Raw genomic sequence first — 19052 nt, 5'->3', positions numbered from 1 at the left:
ACCTGCATCCGTGTATGCCGCCCCCATACTGCGCAGGGCCAGCTGCACGCGTGACCGTGACCCTGTATCTGTGCAGCATGGCAGGAAGCACTGTGTACAACCTTGCACCCATTAACAAATGAGCCTAATGGCTAGTACTCGATAAACCTACTACTTTTTTGGCTTCAATTTGCGTGTTTTCCATTGTCCTGCTAAAGTGGGCAATTACTTTAATTTTGTTATTGAGTTATCATAATGTAGCCTGCCTAAATGCAAAATGAAAATAATCTACTTTCTTGGGAAAGCACAATAGCTCATTAGGGAGAGATTTACTCCGAGTACCTTAACATCCTGAAATGGTTCTATTTCTGCTTGTCAGTGCTTGATTCATTCGTCACATTCTGCCTTTTATCGATTGGATTCCTCTTCCATAGGTTCGGTAATGTCCCTGTCTCCTACTGAATCGATAGACAGGATCTGATGTATGCCAGTTCTTAGTTCAAAATGGCTGCTGGTTCCATGTTCAGTGTTTTCAGTTTTGTATGATTGCTAACAGTATTATGGTGAAATAAAGTTGTTTAAATAATTATTCTGTAGTGCTTAACTATACCAAATTAACAGAATGGTTATTTTTTTTCCTCAGGGTGGGAAGATCCCAGTGAGATGGACGGCGCCAGAAGCTATAGCTTATCGCAAGTTTACATCGGCCAGTGATGTCTGGAGCTACGGCATTGTCATGTGGGAGGTGATGTCTTTTGGCGAACGGCCGTACTGGGATATGTCTAACCAGGATGTAAGATGCCAATTATTTCACTTATATCATTTTTATTTTAATGATAGTCATTTATACTACACATATTACCACAGTATATTTACTAGCAAAGAGTTGATGTTTGGGAAGGGTATATTTTGGACAGTGAGTGTGGGTGGGAGAGGTGACTACACTGGGGAAAGCTACCAATGTCAATGTTAGAATCGGTGTGGGTGAGAAAGGGGTCTAAAGAGGGGAGTGGAGGAGGGGGTGTACTTCAGTCCTACTGGTGTAGTGGCCATTTTTCCCCTACTGTATTAATAGTACTAGAATTACTACTGGACTTCTACTTACTCTTGTGTCTCTAGTGGTACAGTGGTTAATCTACTTTTACTGCCTCCTGAGTCCCTGTTGGTTCAGTGATTAATGTACATTGACCACTGCACCACTACTGCGTCTTGAGTCCCTAGTGGTGCAGTGGTTAATCTACTTTTACTGCCTCCTGAGTCCCTGTTGGTTCAGTGATTAATGTACATTGACCACTGCACCACTGCTGCCTCTTGAGTTCCTAGTGGTGCAGTGGTTAATGTACTTCTGCTTCTTGAATCCCTAGTGGTGCAGTGGTTAATGTACTTCTCCTGCCTCCTGTGTCCCTAGTGGTGCAGTAGCTAATCCTGTATACTTCTACTACCCCCTGAATCCCTAGTGGTGCTAGAGGTGCAGTGATTAATGTACTTCACTACCTCTTGAGTCCCTACTGGTTCAGTGATTAATGAACTTCTAAAGCCTCCAGAAATCCTAGTGATGCAGTGGTTAATACACTTCTAATACTTCCAGAGTCCCTAGTTGAGCAGTGATTAATGTTCTTCTACTGCCCTGAGTCCCTAGTGGTGCAGTGGTTGATGTACCATTACAGCCTCCTGAGTTCCTATTGGAGCAGTTGTTAATGTACTTCTATTGCCTGCTGAGAGACCAGGTGGTGCAAAGGTTAATGTGCATTTACTGCTTCCTGAGTCACAGATAATGCAATGAGTAATGTACTGCTGTTGCCTTGGCAGTACAGTAGTTAAAGTTCTTCTACATCCTCTGAAGTGCATTGTGGTGCAGTGGTTAATGTACTTCTGTTGCCTTCTTAGTCCATGGTAGTGCAGTGGTTAATGCTCTTCTAATGCATCCTATGTCCTTGGTGGTGCAGTGGTTAATAGTCATTTATAACATCCTGACCTCAATCCTTGGTGGTGCAGTGGTTAATATACATTTATAACATCCTGACCTCAATCCTTGGTGGTGCAGTGGTTAATATACATTTATAACATCCTGACCTGCATCCTTGGTGGTGCAGTGGTTAATAAACAAGTATAACATCCTGACCTAAATCCTTGGCGGTGCAGTGGTTAATATAATCAGACATAGCGGCATTAATGGGATCAGTGCCACCACCCCACCCTGACCAATAGCAGGACACTGTCACCTGTTCCTTTCTCTAACTCCAGAGGACGATATGCTTCCCAGGTTACCAGCAGAGCTTGCCATCTCTAGCTGCAGCGGCAGATGGAGGATACATAACCTGGACCACCACAGTATAGCTCCATCCTAGAAGTACCATGGAACAGGAGGAAGTATTCTACAGCATCCCTACGTCTGCCGGTTCAGATCTAAAATTACAAACAGAATTTTTTAATTAAACATGAATTTCAGTTTGATTAGTAGTATTTTGCCTGTAGGTGGGAGTTAATTACAGAAGACTAGTGCTAAAATAGTTAATATTTGAAATGTTGGTCCATGTGTGTGTACGGTACATAACTGTCCCTCATGTGTGGTTATATATGCAGTTTACTTACACCAGCCCTGGACCTACAAGAGGCATATTGGGTAATCACACACTAGCACGTTCTGATCACTCATGCATACAGATGATTGGTCTGTGCCAGGCCGGTCCTGATGCACAGTCAGAGGCTGTAAGTGTACACAGTGTCTTCCCTCACAGGACTGAGGTGAAACACGGGAGCCGTACCTTCTCAATTCCTGCACAAATCAAAGCCGTGACAGAGGGAGAGGGAGGGCAGGATGGTGGGTGAGCAACTACTGCTGTGTCAGATGGATCAGGCTGAAAGAGAAGAAAAGAAACCACATAAAGCAAGGAAATTGGAAAGTGCAGCCAGTGCACTGGGAAGTAATTGGACTTGAAGAAGCTTTGAACATGTCAGGCTGGTGGAGATGCTCGGCTCTTACAGTAATGCAGTGAGCGTCGGGATATAATGAAGGGGAGAGCAGAACAATGCTCTGAACAGTCTGCGCCTTTGATTAACCTGCTGCAGCTCCGGCTCTCTGACTGCCCTCACTCTCCAAGCCACCGTAATCACGCAGGAGGGGAGAGGGAGACTGCCGTGCTGCCAAGTAGTAATTAAAGCTAGTGCGGTCAGTAGCTGGGAACTAGACTGCGCTACGACCTTGGTGCATAATGCTAGACCAGACGTCTTCAGCACTAAGTGCAGTGTTATAGACTACGTATATCAATACACACGGCCTACAGTGCATGTGAGCAACCAGGAAACACAAATATAAGGGTGGCGATGAGGACATTTCACTACATAATTCTAATGGATGATTATGAACACGTTTAAAGCAAAACTCCAAAACAGGCTTTTAATAGTACATAACATGATGCAGGGTTTGCTTAAAGCATATCTTAACATTAATTTTAAAAACGAGGGGAGCAGGCAGCATACGTATTGTAACGTCTGGGTGCAGGGTGAGCCAAATAACGTCCATATTTATTTCCTTTTAAACAATACCTGACGTCTGCCAGCCCTGCTGATCTATTTGGCTACAGTAGTGTCTGAATATGACCAGAAACAAGCATGCAGCTAATCTTGTCAGATCTGACAATAATGTCAGAAACACCTGATCTGCTGTATGCTTGTTCAGGGTCTACAGCTAAAAGTATTAGAGGTAAAGGATCAGCAGGAGAGCCAGGAAACTGGTATTGCTTAAAAGAAAATAATTATGGCAGCCTCCATATTTTTCTCGCCTTAGGTTTACTTTCAAGCTCTCTGAGATCCCTGCAGATGGATCTCCAGCCCACCACCATAGTCTTTACCGTGACTGGCTGCCCTCAGAGCATATCAGCGTAGCCATCCAATGAGAGTTTTTCATGTTTGTGTGGCTGTTCCAGCAGGGGGCGAGAGAGAAGGAAGTGGAGACTGGGGGAGAAAGGCTGTAGATAGATAGGATGGGATCTGTGATGTCTCTCTCCAGTGTGTTAGGGAAGAAGGAACAGGCTGCGCTCTTCCATGGTCACAAAGCACATTAGTGACTCATGCTATGACATAAAACATCAGAAACTACCTCATACATATGAAAAACATGCAGTAGTTTCTGATTTCTTGATAGGATGACATCACTAGCGTCATTGTGATCATCATCAACAGTCATCACCGTGCCTTCAGTTATATCATAAATGAATAGAACATTAGTAGCAAAGAAAAGAGTCTCCTATTTTTATTTACAGGTGTATAGCTTTTTTTGTATAACATTGCGTCATTCTGTCACAGTTACAGTTTTAAAATCTCATTCTATCTTTTAAACTAAAAAGAAAAAACAAAGCAGAAATAATGGCCCTTTGAACTTTCCTGCAGTAAAACCTTATCTCAAGCTGTCTTTCACTCTTTTTTTTCTGTTTAAGTGCTTCAGAAAACAGGACTGTATTTGACCCAGTGGGTCAAACGCTCAGAGAAGCTCTTTTGCATAGATAACCAACGTTTTTTTTTTTATACTTCCTATACTGGAAACCAACATGAGTCTTTTTTTCTATGCTACTTATGTTCATAAGTTTATTTATGCTTCATGTTAGGATTTAATGCACAGAAACTTCATAGATGTAAGAGTTGTTCTTGTCATTTGTATGCTGCTTTAATGGTTTGCTGATCCACCATTGGCTCTTCTGTTTCACAGCTTTCCTGCCATTTGGATGAGTGCTGTCTCCTCACAGACTCTCTCTCTCTCCTACAGGTCATCAATGCCATCGAGCAGGATTATCGCCTGCCTCCCCCCATGGACTGTCCAGCTGCCCTGCACCAGCTCATGCTGGACTGTTGGCAGAAGGACCGCAACAGCCGGCCGCGCTTTGGGGAAATTGTCAATACTCTAGACAAGATGATCCGAAACCCTGCCAGCCTCAAAACAGTGGCCACCATCCCTGCTGTGTGAGTCTGGCCCGATCGCTGTACTGTCAGTGGAGGAAATACATTTGGATGAAGTACACGGTTAATGCATGCTCAGTTGTCATGCTATTCTGTCCTAGCGTGCTTTGTTTGGATAGCAGGTTTAAAGTGTAATGAAGCTGCACTGCCAAACAAAGCTATACCGGCCCAAGCCTGATTTTGAATGCACAACATGAAACCCTTTTTTATACAACTCCTTGAATTCCATTATGCTCTGTAACAGCTATTTCTTTAACAGCATCACATCAGGGCCATCAAAGGTCACAACTTTGAATTGAACCTGTGTCTATTTATTTAGTGAGACTCAGGGCCTGATGTTAAAGTGGACCTGAACTCTTGCTCAGGACAGAAGGAAAACATAGAGAAATGCATCCTTTGTATTTAGAGAGAAGAGCCTATCTATTCCCCCCTCATCTATGACTAATCACCACTGTAATTTGATCTCTTCAGCTGTGTCAGCTCAGGAATCTCCTCAGCTACAGCAGAGTAGGAGGGGCCGCCTCTCCCACATAAGACGCCTGTAGGCACCTGCCTACAGTGCCTCATGGAAGATCCAGCCCTGCATCTCATCTTCCCTTCTCTCTATCCCCAGTCAGGGATGGGCTAACGAGTAATCACGAGTCCATAAGGACTCAAATTCGTAATTAAAATGAGCCTTAATTGCTGCAGCTCTGCGGCTGGATAATAAGGGGTTATTTACCCATAATTCCACCATCCTGCCTACGCTCCAAACAGATTGCACGTGTCCTATTGGACGCGTTGTAAGCCTCACTACACGCACTTCCTCCTTCAAGCCGTAAAGAGGAAGTGCGCGTAGTGAGGATTGCAACACGTCCAATAGGACGAGTGCAAGCTGTTTGGAGAGCAGGCAGGATGGCGTAATTATGGGTAAATAACCCCTTATCATCCAGCCGCATACCTGCGGCAATTAAGGCTCATTTTAATTGCGAAACAGTGTGATTACATGTGAGCCCATCCCTATCCCCAGTCTCATCAACCTACACTGTTGCACCTGCCAGTCATCTTTTTCCTTTGCCACAGAATTGTGCTATTCCTAATGTGCTGTAATGTAGTAGGTGTGTGTGGTGTTTACATGCATGTTTCTCTCACAATTACCTTATTAATATTTTTTCCCATAATGACATGCTGTATTTTTGCAGGCCTTCCCAGCCGCTGCTTGACCGCTCCATCCCAGACTTCACAGCCTTTACCTCAGTAGATGACTGGTTGAGTGCTATCAAAATGGGACAGTACAGAGATAATTTCCTGACCTCTGGTTTCACCTCATTGCAGCTGGTTGCCCAGATGACCCCAGAGTAAGTATGAATCTACCAGGCTGTCCTTACCTCAAACAGAATCATTATATCTCCACTGAAAGGACTATTTCACCATGCTCAGTGGCATCAGTCATCACCACTAGAGATGATCAATGAGATGATAATAATTCTGACTTGCATGCAAATTGTATGCAAACTAATGCAGCTTGGAATAGGGCCAGTCCAATTAACTTTCTCTTAATTTTGATTGGCCCAATTCCAAGCTGCTTACAATGTCCATTAAATTTCCATGCAAGCTGGTATTATTTGCATCTCATTGACCATCTCTAGACACCATTAACTAGTAACTGTGTTATATTTTACACTGTATATATTTATTATTACTAATAGTGTGGAAGAGTTATCAAAACCAGTGCAAGCAGGGCCGCCTTCAGGCCATCACAGGGGGGACTGCTGTATGGGGCCCGACAAACAGTGCAACACATGGGCTACCCATTAATGTGATGAGAGGTGCCAGGAGGCTCATTCAGGAGTTACCTTAGGCAGTTAGTGATTAAAATAAACCTGAGACTATTAGGCGAAAAGGATTTTTACTTACCTAGGGCTCCTTCCAGCCCCTGTAGTCCATCGGCTCCCGCAATACCCTTCCGGTCCAATCCGTGGTGCTCCTGTGTAATCCACACATTCCGACTGGGTTACAGGACACTGCGCATGCACTGTTTCAGGCCACGTGCTTTGTCCATCGTAAGACTGTCAGGGCCCATTCACACTTGAGCATTTTGCCGGCGATTTTGGCAAAATGATCAAACGCTAGTGCTTTTGAAAGCGCTAGTGTAATTAAACCCAATGGGCCCTTTCTTACTTTAGCGATTTGCGCTAATCGCTGCAAATCGGCAAAAATCGTGATACGCAAATGCGTCGCCTGCACCATTTTCAGGCAATTTCCCGGCAATCGCGTTTCAGTGCTATAGAAGCGCTAAACGCGATCACGGAAAATTGTCGAAGTGTTCAGTGATTTTTTCACTGAAAAGTCACTCACGCAAAACGTCGGCGGTAAGTGCCGGAGTTTTGCACTTTCAAGTGTGAATGGGCCCTAACTGCAGTGCAAGTGCACTGAGCAGACACAGATACTCCCAGCCTGGGGAGCATTACTTTGTGATAATTGGTCAATCAAATCGCTCCCAGGTGGAATTTGATTGGTCCATTTTCAATCTGCATAAAATTGTACAAAAAAAATTGCATAATTCTGCTTCAACTTGGAATTATTTTAATCTCATTGACCATCCCTAGTCGTGAAGGGGATGGTATCTAAAGAGAGAAGAGGAAAAGCTCTATACACAGCTTTCTCTACTTTAGATCTTAATTGTCCAGTCTTGGCATATGCATGTATGTTTTTCATCATTTTTATCTAAACTATTGTTTCATCTCTTTTAGGGACCTTCTGAGGATAGGAATTACATTAGCTGGACACCAGAAAAAAATCCTGAACTGTATACAATCCATGAGGGTCCAAATGAGCCAGTCACCCACCTCAATGGCATGAAACTCTGGGTTGGGTGAGGGAGCCTTCAAGGGTGGGGGAGGGAAAGAGAAGAGGATGGAGATATGAAAGCTTTGGGCAGTGGGGGATAAAATGAACTTTTCAGTTCAAGAGGTAATACTTCAGGATCAATGGTGGACCACCCATCAGGAATGTTAGGCCAATACTTCAACCGTCTCTCATAAATGGAGCAGTGCAGATCTGATAGAACATCAGTTAATGGGTGAACGCTGATGTTGCATACTGGTGAGACATTTCTTTGAGAACGTCTTGCCGTGACCATCGGTGGTATTGGATGGTGGAAATCAAGGTGCTTAATTTTATCATCACACAATCGCAAACTGATGGAGGATACCACATTAAGCCCACTTTACCCATGAATGGATGCCACACGTATCCTCATTTCTTACACTGCTGCTGCATCAAGAAGGGAGGCTGTCTGCACACTTCCATCTTCTCTTTATTGTTTTGATTGTCTTCATATTGAAGATGAGTTTGTATGGAAGAACAAACATTTTTTTTCTTCTTCTTTTGCTTGCATTTTTTTGGCAAAAATAGAAAAAAACTTTTAAATAATCAGGATAATTACCTGACATTGTGTCTACCTTTGTGTCCTGTATGTCTGAAGATAAATACAGATACCGAAGCTGTGGATTCCATGTATATAGAGGAATTAAGGCCTGCGAAACCTGGAGAACGTGGTTCTCTTTCTCATGGAACTTTATCTGGATAATAGCAGACTTTGTCTTGGAAGCCAAGTGACGCCAGGAACTGGATCCAGGATGGGGACAATGAGGTCATCTGCTGAGGCTGGTGTAGTGTAATTCTGGAAACAAAAAAAGCATAAAACAAAGAACACTGGGCTTATGTGTTTTAACCCCAAACCATCTTATTGTCTGTGTAGAAATATTTACAGTAAATCACATCTTGGCAGCAGATTCTTCTGGTCCATGAGGTGAGAGCTGGGATATATTCTGTCTATATTGAACAATCTTTAAAATAAACTTTAAAACATTGATGCATAGCTGTTTGTGAGATGAAACCCTTAAGTATCAATGATCTTTTATTTCCTATTTATTATGTTACATAGTGCTTTTAATATATTCAAAGAACATGTTTCATCATTTCTGCAGCGTTACTTAACACTAATGAGGTAGAGGCGATACCTGGGCATTTTTCAATGCCTACTCTACACACGACACAAAAAAACATTCAGTTTTCACAGGTTTTTTTTCAAAGTTTTTTGATTGGCAGTGGTGATAAAAAGTGTTACTTGTAAATTTTCACCAAAGACATTTTCGCATTGAAAATTTATTTTTGATTGTGAGAAATTATTTGCTCAGAGAAAACTATTTTTTCTTTCCGATGCAAAAAAAATAGTTTATTTTAGCTCACAAATTTGCGAAAATTCAAAAAATCCTAAACTTATTACAAAATGATTTTTGATGGCATCAAGAGTCAAGAGTCAAATTTTACATTATTTTTGATGGCATCAAGAGTCAAATTTTACATTATTTTCGCAAAAATTAATGGGAAAAAAATATTGGCATTTTTGCTCATCATAAGTGATAAACTCTTAAACTCTAATCAATTCTTAAAAAAATGGAATGGTGCAGGATGGATTGTAAAATGTTTTTATCTATTGACCTAAGCAATTTTTCAGAGTTTTCAATTATTTTTTTCATAACTTGGGAACTATTGAATACAGGTAAGTGATATTTTGGTAGGATGTTTCAAGAGTCACAATAAATCAAATAAAGATCGATCATAATTCTTGGATAGAATAAAAAATGAGGTCCCTTTCACACATGGGCCCATATGCAATTACCTTTTTCACCGGAGTTATCTCCTGGGAGATAATTTTTATCTTCTCTTTAAACTAATTTACTTTTTAACATTTGACAACATTGAACATTTTACAATTGAAAACTAGCCAAAAGTTGTTTCAAAAGTACTATCAAATTTATATTGAGAATTTTCTTGTTTACTGGTCACTTAAAGGAATCATCAAGCAACCCCTCTACCTACCCTGGGCTTCCTCCAACCTCTTGCAGTCAACACATCCCATGCCGCATCTCCCCTCGCAGCGAGGTCCCCGCCGGTGCAGAAGCCGACCTCGAGGTTGTCCCTTCTGCACCTGCATGAGCGTCGCTGTCAATCAAGCCCATGTTGTCTGCATTGTACTGCACAGGTGCAGAACTACTGCGCCTGCGCAGAACACCGTGGACAACATGGGCTTGATTGACAGCGGCGCTCGTGCAGGCGCACTAGAGGAGTTCGGCCACTGCACCGGCGGGGACCCCGGGCAGGCGGCTGCGAGTGGAGAGGCAGCGTGGGATATGTTGGCTGCAAGGGGCTGGAGGAAGCCCCGGTTAAATACAACGGGGGGTATTGCCTGATGATTCCTTTAAAATGTATGTTATGAAAGTATCACCTAGGAGAAAACTCAGGAGAAAAAGTGAATTGTGTATGGGCCATGGTGCGGTGCAGGGCACAAGAGCCTACCACCACACATCGCACTGCACCATTGCATACGGTATGATCCCTGCGGCAGATTGTGTGTAGTGATGTCAGATGTCAGAAACGTGTGACCTCTCTGGACAGGAAGTGCATTACATCATTTTGCCCTATACGCTTTGCACTGCTACCATGAACAACTTTTCAATAGTTTGCAATGACATTGATTTCCATTGCGTTGTGTACCATGCTCACTGTGCGGCAACGCGCTTGTAGCCTCTGGGTCCGCCGGGCCACTTCCATCGTGTCCCAACAAGGGTACTGTGGCATGTCTCATAGACATTAATAGCTACTGCGACGAGCTGCAGCAAGGGAGTAGTAACGAGGTGCGGTAAGTATAAAAGAGGCCTAAAACATTTTATCCTGTGCTGCCAAATTTAACCAGGTCCCATATTTGAATGTAGATTCAATGTAGGGGTTAAAGCATAACTGAAAACGTAACTGTGATCACTAGGGTGACAGTTCATGGCCCCAGTGCTCTACAGATGCATTGCGCTGCTATCCCTATTGATGCATCTGTATAGCCCCCTGGCAATGGCATCTGATCACTACAGATGCGCAGGCTAAGGATAATGGTCTGCCACATGCCCAGCTCCTTGTGAAATAAGGCATTTGTGGTTTCATTTGAGCCGGGAAGGATCAAAGAATACATTTCATGGGTTTTATAACTCTGGGACTTGTCATGCGAGAATTATAAAAAGGCATTAAGAGTTAAAAACCCAGGAATGTGAAGGGGTTAAACAAAAATCTGTATTCCATTCTTACATTCTCCACCGCCCCACAGTGGGGATTCTTTTGAAGCCATAGCTTTGTAGAAGAAAGTATAAAATATTTTCCAACCTATAAATTTCACATAGACATGAACACAAAATACTGACCTCCATTTTTGTAATTAAGTAAATATTTCACATTACAAACACCTTCAGAGTAATAGTGCTGCCAAATGATCCGTAGTGATCCTCAAGCTAACTCCTTTTTACCTATTGACTATTGGCTGGTTTATTCTCTGTAAGCAGACTATGAGTTTTCAGTCTATCATGTATGCCCTGCACTTCCTATATTAAAGCTTGATCCACTTTTTATTAGTCCATTACTTCTCAACAGACTTCTCAAACTCTGTTAGCTTGAACTGGGATCACGGATAACTTAGCTAGGCACGCACTGTCCCAGGTGCAGTGACAGGTACACTTCCAGTAGATAATGTCTGCAACATTCTAAGGTGAGATGGCTTTATTGAAGTTGCCACATATAAAACCACATGCAAAAAAGATCAACATGTTTGAACACTTAGGGTCCAGATGCAATTATTTTTTTCACCTGAGTTTTCTACTAGGAGATCATTTTCATCAGCTCTTTAAAGAGGAACTCCAGTGAAAATAGTGTAATAAAAAAAAGTGCTTCATTTTTACAATAATTATGTATAAATGATTTAGTCAGTGTTTGCCCATTGTAAAATCTTTCCTCTCCCCGATTTACATTTTGACATTTATTACATGGTGACATTTTTACTGTGGGCAGGTTATATAGCTGCTGCTAGCTGTTTTGGCGTTGGAGACAGCTGTAAACAGCTATTTCCTGTCTGTGAACCTTGTTACATTGTGGCAAACTGTCAAAAGTACCACGGTCCTCAGAGCTTCTTGTGGGAGGGGTTTCACCACAATATCAGTCATACAGCGCCCCCTAATGGTCTGTTTGTGAAAAGCAATAGATTTCTCATGTAAAAGGGGGTATCAGCTACCGATTGGGATAAACTTAAACTCTTGGTTGGAGTTTCTCTTTAACCACTTCGGGACCACAGTCTTTTCGCCCCTTAAGGACCGGCCACTTTTTTTCCATTCAGACCACTGCAGCTTTCACGGTTTATTGCTCGCTCATACAACCTACCACCTAAATGAATTTTGGCTCCTTTTCTTGTCACTAATAAAGCTTTCTTTTGGTGCGATTTGATTGCTCCTGCGATTTTTACTTTTTATTATATTCAGCAAAAAAGACATGAATTTTGGCAAAAAAATGATTTTTTTAACTTTCTGTGCTGACATTTTTCAAATAAAGTAAAATTTCTGTATACATGCAGCGCGAAAAATGTGGACAAACATGTTTTTGATAAAAAAAAAAACATTCAGTGTATATTTATTGGTTTGGGTAAAAGTTATAGCGTTTACAAACTATGGTGCAAAAAGTGAATTTTCCCATTTTCAAGCATCTATGACTTTTCTGACCCCCTGTCATGTTTCATGAGGGGCTAGAATTCCAGGATAGTATAAATACCCCCCAAATGACCCCATTTTGGAAAGAAGACATCCCAAAGTATTCACTGAGAGGCATAGTGAGTTCATAGAAGATATTATTTTTTGTCACAAGTAAGCGGAAAATGACACTTTGTGACAAAAAAAAAAAAAAAAAAAAGTTTCCATTTCTGCTAACTTGCGACAAAAAAAAATGAAATCTGCCACGGACTCACTATGCTCCTCTCTGAATACCTTGAAGTGTCTACTTTCCAAAATGGGGTCATTTGTGGGGTGTGTTTACTGTCCTGACATTTTGGGGGGTGCTAAATTGTAAGCACCCCTGTAAAGCCTAAAGGTGCTCATTGGACTTTGGACCCCTTAGCGCAGTTAGGCTGCAAAAAAGTGCCACACATGTGGTATTGCCATACTCAGTAGAAGTACTATAATGTGTTTTGGGGTGTATTTTTACACATACCCATGCTGGGTGGGAGAAATATCTCTGTAAATGACAATGTTTTCACTTTTTTTACACACAATTGTCCATTTACAGAGTTATTTCTCCCACCCAGCATGGGTATGTGTAAAAATACACCCCAAAACACATTATACTACTTCTCCCGAGTACGGCGATACCACATGTGTGGCACTTTTTTGCACCCTAACTGCGCTAAAGGGCCCAAAGTCCAATGAGTACCTTTAGGATTTCACAGGTCATTTTGCGGAATTTGATTTCCAGACTACTCCTCACGGTTTAGGGCCCCTAAAATGCCAGGGCAGTATAGGAACCCCACAAATGACCCCATTTTAGAAAGAAGACACCCCAAGGTATTCCGTTAGGAGTATGGTGAGTTCATAGAAGATTTTATTTTTTGTCAAAAGTTAGCGGAAAATTGATTTTTATTGTTTTTTTCACAAAGTGTCATTTTCCACTAACTTGTGCCAAAAAATAAAATCTTCTATGAACTTACCATACTCCTAACGGAATACCTTGGGGTGTCTTCTTTCTAAAATGGGGTCATTTGTGGGGTTCCTATACTGCCCTGGCATTTTAGGGGCCCTAAACCGTGAGGAGTAGTCTGGAAATCAAATTCCGCAAAATGACCTGTGAAATCCTAAAGATACTCATTGGACTTTGGGCCCTTTAGCGCAGTTAGGGTGCAAAAAAGTGCCACACATGTGGTATCGCCGTACTCGGGAGAAGTAGTACAATGTGTTTTGGGGTGTATTTTTACACATACCCATGCTGGGTGGGAGAAATAACTCTGTAAATGGACAATTGTGTGTAAAAAAATCTAAAGATTGTCATTTACAGAGGTATTTCTCCCACCCAGCATGGGTATGTGTAAAAATACAACCCAAAACACATTATACTACTTCTCCCGAGTACGGCAATACCACATGTGTGGCACTTTTTTGCACCCTAACTGCGCTAAAGGGCCCAAAGTCCAATGAGTACCTTTAGGATTTCACAGGTCATTTTGCGGAATTTGATTTCCAGACTACTCCTCACGGTTTAGGGCCCCTAAAATGCCAGGGCAGTATAGGAACCCCACAAATGACCCCATTTTAGAAAGAAGACACCCCAAGGTATTCCGTTAGGAGTATGGTGAGTTCATAGAAGATTTTATTTTTTGGCACAAGTTAGTGGAAAATGACACTTTGTGGAAAAAAACAATAAAAATCAATTTTCCGCTAACTTTTGACAAAGAATAAAATCTTCTATGAACTTACCATACTCCTAACGGAATACCTTGGGGTGTCTTCTTTCTAAAATGGGGTCATTTGTGGGGTTCCTATACTGCCCTGGCATTTTAGGGGCCCTAAACCGTAAGGAGTAGTCTGGAAATCAAATTCCGCAAAATGACCTGTGAAATCCTAAAGATACTCATTGGACTTTGGGCCCTTTAGCGCAGTTAGGGTGCAAAAAAGTGCCACACATGTGGTATCGCCGTACTCGGGAGAAGTAGTACAATGTGTTTTGGGGTGTATTTTTACACATACCCATGCTGGGTGGGAGAAATAACTCTGTAAATGGACAATTGTGTGTAAAAAAATCAAAAGATTGTCATTTACAGAGGTATTTCTCCCACCCAGCATGGGTATGTGTAAAAATACACCCCAAAACACATTATACTACTTCTCCCGAGTTCGGCAATACCACATGTGTGGCACTTTTTTGCACCCTAACTGCGCTAAAGGGCCCAAAGTCCAATGAGTACCTTTAGGATTTCACAGGTCATTTTGCGGAATTTGATTTCCAGACTACTCCTCACGGTTTAGGGCCCCTAAAATGCCAGGGCAGTATAGGAACCCCACAAATGACCCCATTTTAGAAAGAAGACACCCCAAGGTATTCCGTTAGGAGTATGGTGAGTTCATAGAAGATTTTATTTTTTGTCACAAGTTAGTGGAAAATGACACTTTGTGAAAAAAACAATAAAAAACAATTTTCCGCTAACTTTTGACAAAAAATAAAATCTTCTGTGAACTTACCATACTCCTAACGGAATACCTTGGGGTGTCTTCTTTCTAAAATGGGGTCATTTGTGGGGTTCCTATACTGCCCTGGCATTTTAGGGGCCCTAAACCGTAAGGAGTAGTCTGGAAATCAAATTGCGCAAAATGACCTGTGAAATCCTAAAGATACTCATTGGACTTTGGGCCCTTTAGCGCAGTTAGGGTGCAAAAAAGTGCCACACATGTGGTATCGCCGTACTCGGGAGAAGTAGTACAATGTGTTTTGGGGTGTATTTTTACACATACCCATGCTGGGTGGGAGAAATAACTCTGTAAATGGACAATTGTGTGTAAAAAAATCAAAAGATTGTCATTTACAGAGGTATTTCTCCCACCCAGCATGGGTATGTGTAAAAATACACCCCAAAACACATTATACTACTTCTCCCGAGTTCGGCAATACCACATGTGTGGCACTTTTTTGCACCCTAACTGCGCTAAAGGGCCCAAAGTCCAATGAGTACCTTTAGGATTTCACAGGTCATTTTGCGGAATTTGATTTCCAGACTACTCCTCACGGTTTAGGGCCCCTAAAATGCCAGGGCAGTATAGGAACCCCACAAATGACCCCATTTTAGAAAGAAGACACCCCAAGGTATTCCGTTAGGAGTATGGTGAGTTCATAGAAGATTTTATTTTTTGTCACAAGTTAGTGGAAAATGACACTTTGTGAAAAAAACAATAAAAATCAATTTTCCGCTAACTTTTGACAAAAAATAAAATCTTCTGTGAACTTACCATACTCCTAACGGAATACCTTGGGGTGTCTTCTTTCTAAAATGGGGTCATTTGTGGGGTTCCTATACTGCCCTGGCATTTTAGGGGCCCTAAACCGTAAGGAGTAGTCTGGAAATCAAATTCCGCAAAATGACCTGTGAAATCCTAAAGATACTCATTGGACTTTGGGCCCTTTAGCGCAGTTAGGGTGCAAAAAAGTGCCACACATGTGGTATCGCCGTACTCGGGAGAAGTAGTACAATGTGTTTTGGGGTGTATTTTTACACATACCCATGCTGGGTGGGAGAAATAACTCTGTAAATGGACAATTGTGTGTAAAAAAATCAAAAGATTGTCATTTACAGAGGTATTTCTCCCACCCAGCATGGGTATGTGTAAAAATACACCCCAAACCACATTATACTACTTCTCCCGAGTTCGGCAATACCACATGTGTGGCACTTTTTTGCACCCTAACTGCGCTAAGGGGCCCAGAGTCCAATGAGTACCTTTAGGCTTTACAGGGGTGCTCAAAATTTAGCACCCCGCCCACTTGCCAGGACAGTTAACAAACCCCACAAATGACCCCATTTTGGAAAGAATACACGCTAAGGTATTCCATGAGGGCCATGGTGAGTTCATAGAAAATTTTATTTTTTGTCACAAGTTAGCGGAAAATGACATTTTGTGAAAAAAAACAAAAAACCACAATTTCTGCTAACTTGTGACAAAAAATAAAACATTCTATGAACTCACCATGCACCTCACGGAATACTTTGGGGTGTCCTCTTTCCAAAATGGCATCATTCGTGGGGTCTGTCCTGGCATTTTAGGGTCTCTGCAATCATTACATGTATGGCCAGTATTAGGAGTTTCTGCTATACTCCTTATATTGGGCATAAGGGTAATGCACTGTGGGCTGAAAGGAAAAATGAACGTCAAACAATCAATCAATGTGGATGAAAAAATATCTGCCAAAAAATTTGAAAAAAAAAAAAGAGAGGAGGAAGGCGTCTGCCAGGACATAGGAGCTGCCGCCCCAAAAATCCAAACCCACCAGCTCGTATGCCCTGGCAAACCTGATTTATCCATTCACACCGATCGATGTGGATGAACAAATCATTGCCAGAGTTCTTTTTTGATACAAAGTGTTTGCCAAAGCATATGAATCCCCAACACCACTCCTCGGCCCATATGCCTCGGCAAACGTATCTTTTTGACTGCGGAGGAGAAATCTCGTCCTGCAGCGCTGCATGCACCGACTTGTGTGTAAGCTGACAGACGCGCAATGTTCTGTCAGGATGCACCATCAGTGCTGCAGCTGATTGGTCAGTCTGGATAGAAAAAAAGAGAGAAGAAAAAAAGACAAAACAATACAAAAAGGAGGGGAAGGCGTCTGCCAGGACATAGGAGCTGCCGCCCCAAAAATCCAAACCCACCAGCTCGTATGCCCTGGCAAACCTGATTTATCCATTCACACCGACCGATGTGGATGAACAAATCATTGCCAGAGTTCTTTTTTGATACAAAGTGTTTGCCAAAGCATATGAATCCCCAACACCACTCCTCGGCCCATATGCCTCGGCAAACGTATCTTTTTGACTGCGGAGGAGAAATCTCGTCCTGCAGCGCTGCATGCACCGACTTGTGTGTAAGCTGACAGACGCGCAATGTTCTGTCAGGATGCACCATCAGTGCTGCAGCTGATTGGTCAGTCTGGATAGAAAAAAAGAGAGAAGAAAAAAAGACAAAACAATACAAAAAGGAGGGGAAGGCGTCTGCCAGGACATAGGAGCTGCCGCCCCAAAAATCCAAACCCACCAGCTCGTATGCCCTGGCAAACCTGATTTATCCATTCACACCGACCGATGTGGATGAACAAATCATTGCCAGAGTTCTTTTTTGATACAAAGTGTTTGCCAAAGCATATGAATCCCCAACACCACTCCTCGGCCCATATGCCTCGGCAAACGTATCTTTTTGACTGCGGAGGAGAAATCTCGTCCTGCAGCGCTGCATGCACCGACTTGTGTGTAAGCTGACAGACGCGCAATGTTCTGTCAGGATGCACCATCAGTACTGCAGCTGGTTAGTCGTTCGCTCGGTCCACCTGGAAGGTTATTGGATGGAAAAAGAGAAAAAAAAATACAAAAAAACCCAAAAAACAAGCAAGCAGCAAAGCAATTACTTCATTAACATTAATAACCTTTGAACTTTTTTACTTAAAAACTTAACATTGCAAACCAAACATTAACTTCTTTGCTTACCTGTTTTTTGTTTTTTTTTGTTTTTTTTAACTTACCTCCCGAGGACAAACCTCTCCTCCCCCATGGAACAATGTGCGAAGTGCAAATCGCACAGAGTTGTGGCGAAATACATTACGCAATTTGTCCCAAGTGAAAGGAGAGGTTTCTGGCAGCCCTGTGTATTAGGGTCCCTGGAAACCCGATGTTTGGTTTCACACTGCATATTGACATATCCGGTGGGTCGAGCCCGCCGCACCGTATCGTCCAAAACAGACCTTCAGACAATACCACAAGAGTAGCATTCGGCCTAGTAATGGACTGCGTCGCCATAGACTAACATGACTTCCGGGCCGATCGATATTGCCACAGAAGCCACGCAGTAACGTAGGCATGCACTAGCGTTAAGTCAAGCACTTCCGGCGTAGGGGGGGACCGCAAAGTGTGACTTTTGCTAGGCATTTTGCCCCAACGCATCGCAGCAGTGTGAAATAGCACTGAGAGACCCTTGTGTGCCTACCGCTGTGTGTGGAGTTCCCTACTCTCTAATAGTGTACCTGCTCGTGGTACCTCTCAAAACACTCCCCTAGGCATAGGCCAGGCTGGTCAGGACAGGTGGGACAATAAACGGTGGTGTCACGCCTTATTCCAGCCCTGCTGCAGACACGACAGCGTTTTCTTCGGATTCGTTGACCTGGGGTAGTCGGAATTGGATAGGCGTAATGCCTTCCATGCAGCCGGCTAGTTGCATCTTGGGGTTGGGCCACGGCACCTCCTGGATACAGGAGTTCCATCATGATCTGTTTATTAAATTGAATAAACGATCCAGTTCTCCCAGCCTTACTGTAGAGAACAAAGCTGTTGTAAATTGCCAATTGAATGAGGTAAAAAGACACTTTTTTATACCAGCGTCTTGTTTTTCGGGAAACTAAATAGGGCGCTAACCTCTGGTCATTGAAGTCCACCCCTCCCATGTTAGTATTATACTCGTGGGCGACAAGGGGTTTTTCAATGACCTCAGTTCGCCGTTGAATTTCAACTGTCGTGTCTGCGTGAATGG

General features: G+C 42.6%; 1 protein-coding gene and 1 long non-coding RNA gene across 7 annotated transcripts in view; one reads left to right on the top strand and one right to left on the bottom strand.

The window, feature by feature from the left end:
* EPHB1 (EPH receptor B1) overlaps positions 1–19052 on the top strand; it is a 436698-nt gene that overhangs the window by 376429 nt on the left and 41217 nt on the right. For 5 of the 6 annotated variants that reach the window (XM_068280414.1, XM_068280411.1, XM_068280412.1 and 2 more), the window contains 4 exons: positions 623–772; positions 4742–4935; positions 6114–6269; positions 7665–8786. In XM_068280414.1, the coding sequence (XP_068136515.1) occupies positions 623–772; positions 4742–4935; positions 6114–6269; positions 7665–7773 (609 nt within the window). In that variant the 3' untranslated portion in view covers positions 7774–8786. Of the gene's footprint in view, positions 1–622; positions 773–4741; positions 4936–6113; positions 6270–7664; positions 8787–19052 lie in introns of those variants that run through there. The other variant, XR_011031350.1, reaches the window with a different exon arrangement.
* LOC137571393 (uncharacterized) lies at positions 742–10684 on the bottom strand. Its single transcript, XR_011031351.1, has 4 exons — positions 10474–10684; positions 8360–8596; positions 2745–2837; positions 742–2385 (listed from the first exon to the last, which is right to left on the bottom strand). It is a non-coding gene; the product is annotated as an uncharacterized lncRNA (long non-coding RNA).

This window comes from Hyperolius riggenbachi, chromosome 4, assembly GCF_040937935.1.
Source record: "Hyperolius riggenbachi isolate aHypRig1 chromosome 4, aHypRig1.pri, whole genome shotgun sequence".
Classification (NCBI taxonomy): Eukaryota; Metazoa; Chordata; class Amphibia; order Anura; family Hyperoliidae; genus Hyperolius; species Hyperolius riggenbachi.
The sequence above is the reverse complement of the archived record's forward strand: the minus strand, read 5'-3'. Positions and strand labels throughout refer to the sequence as shown.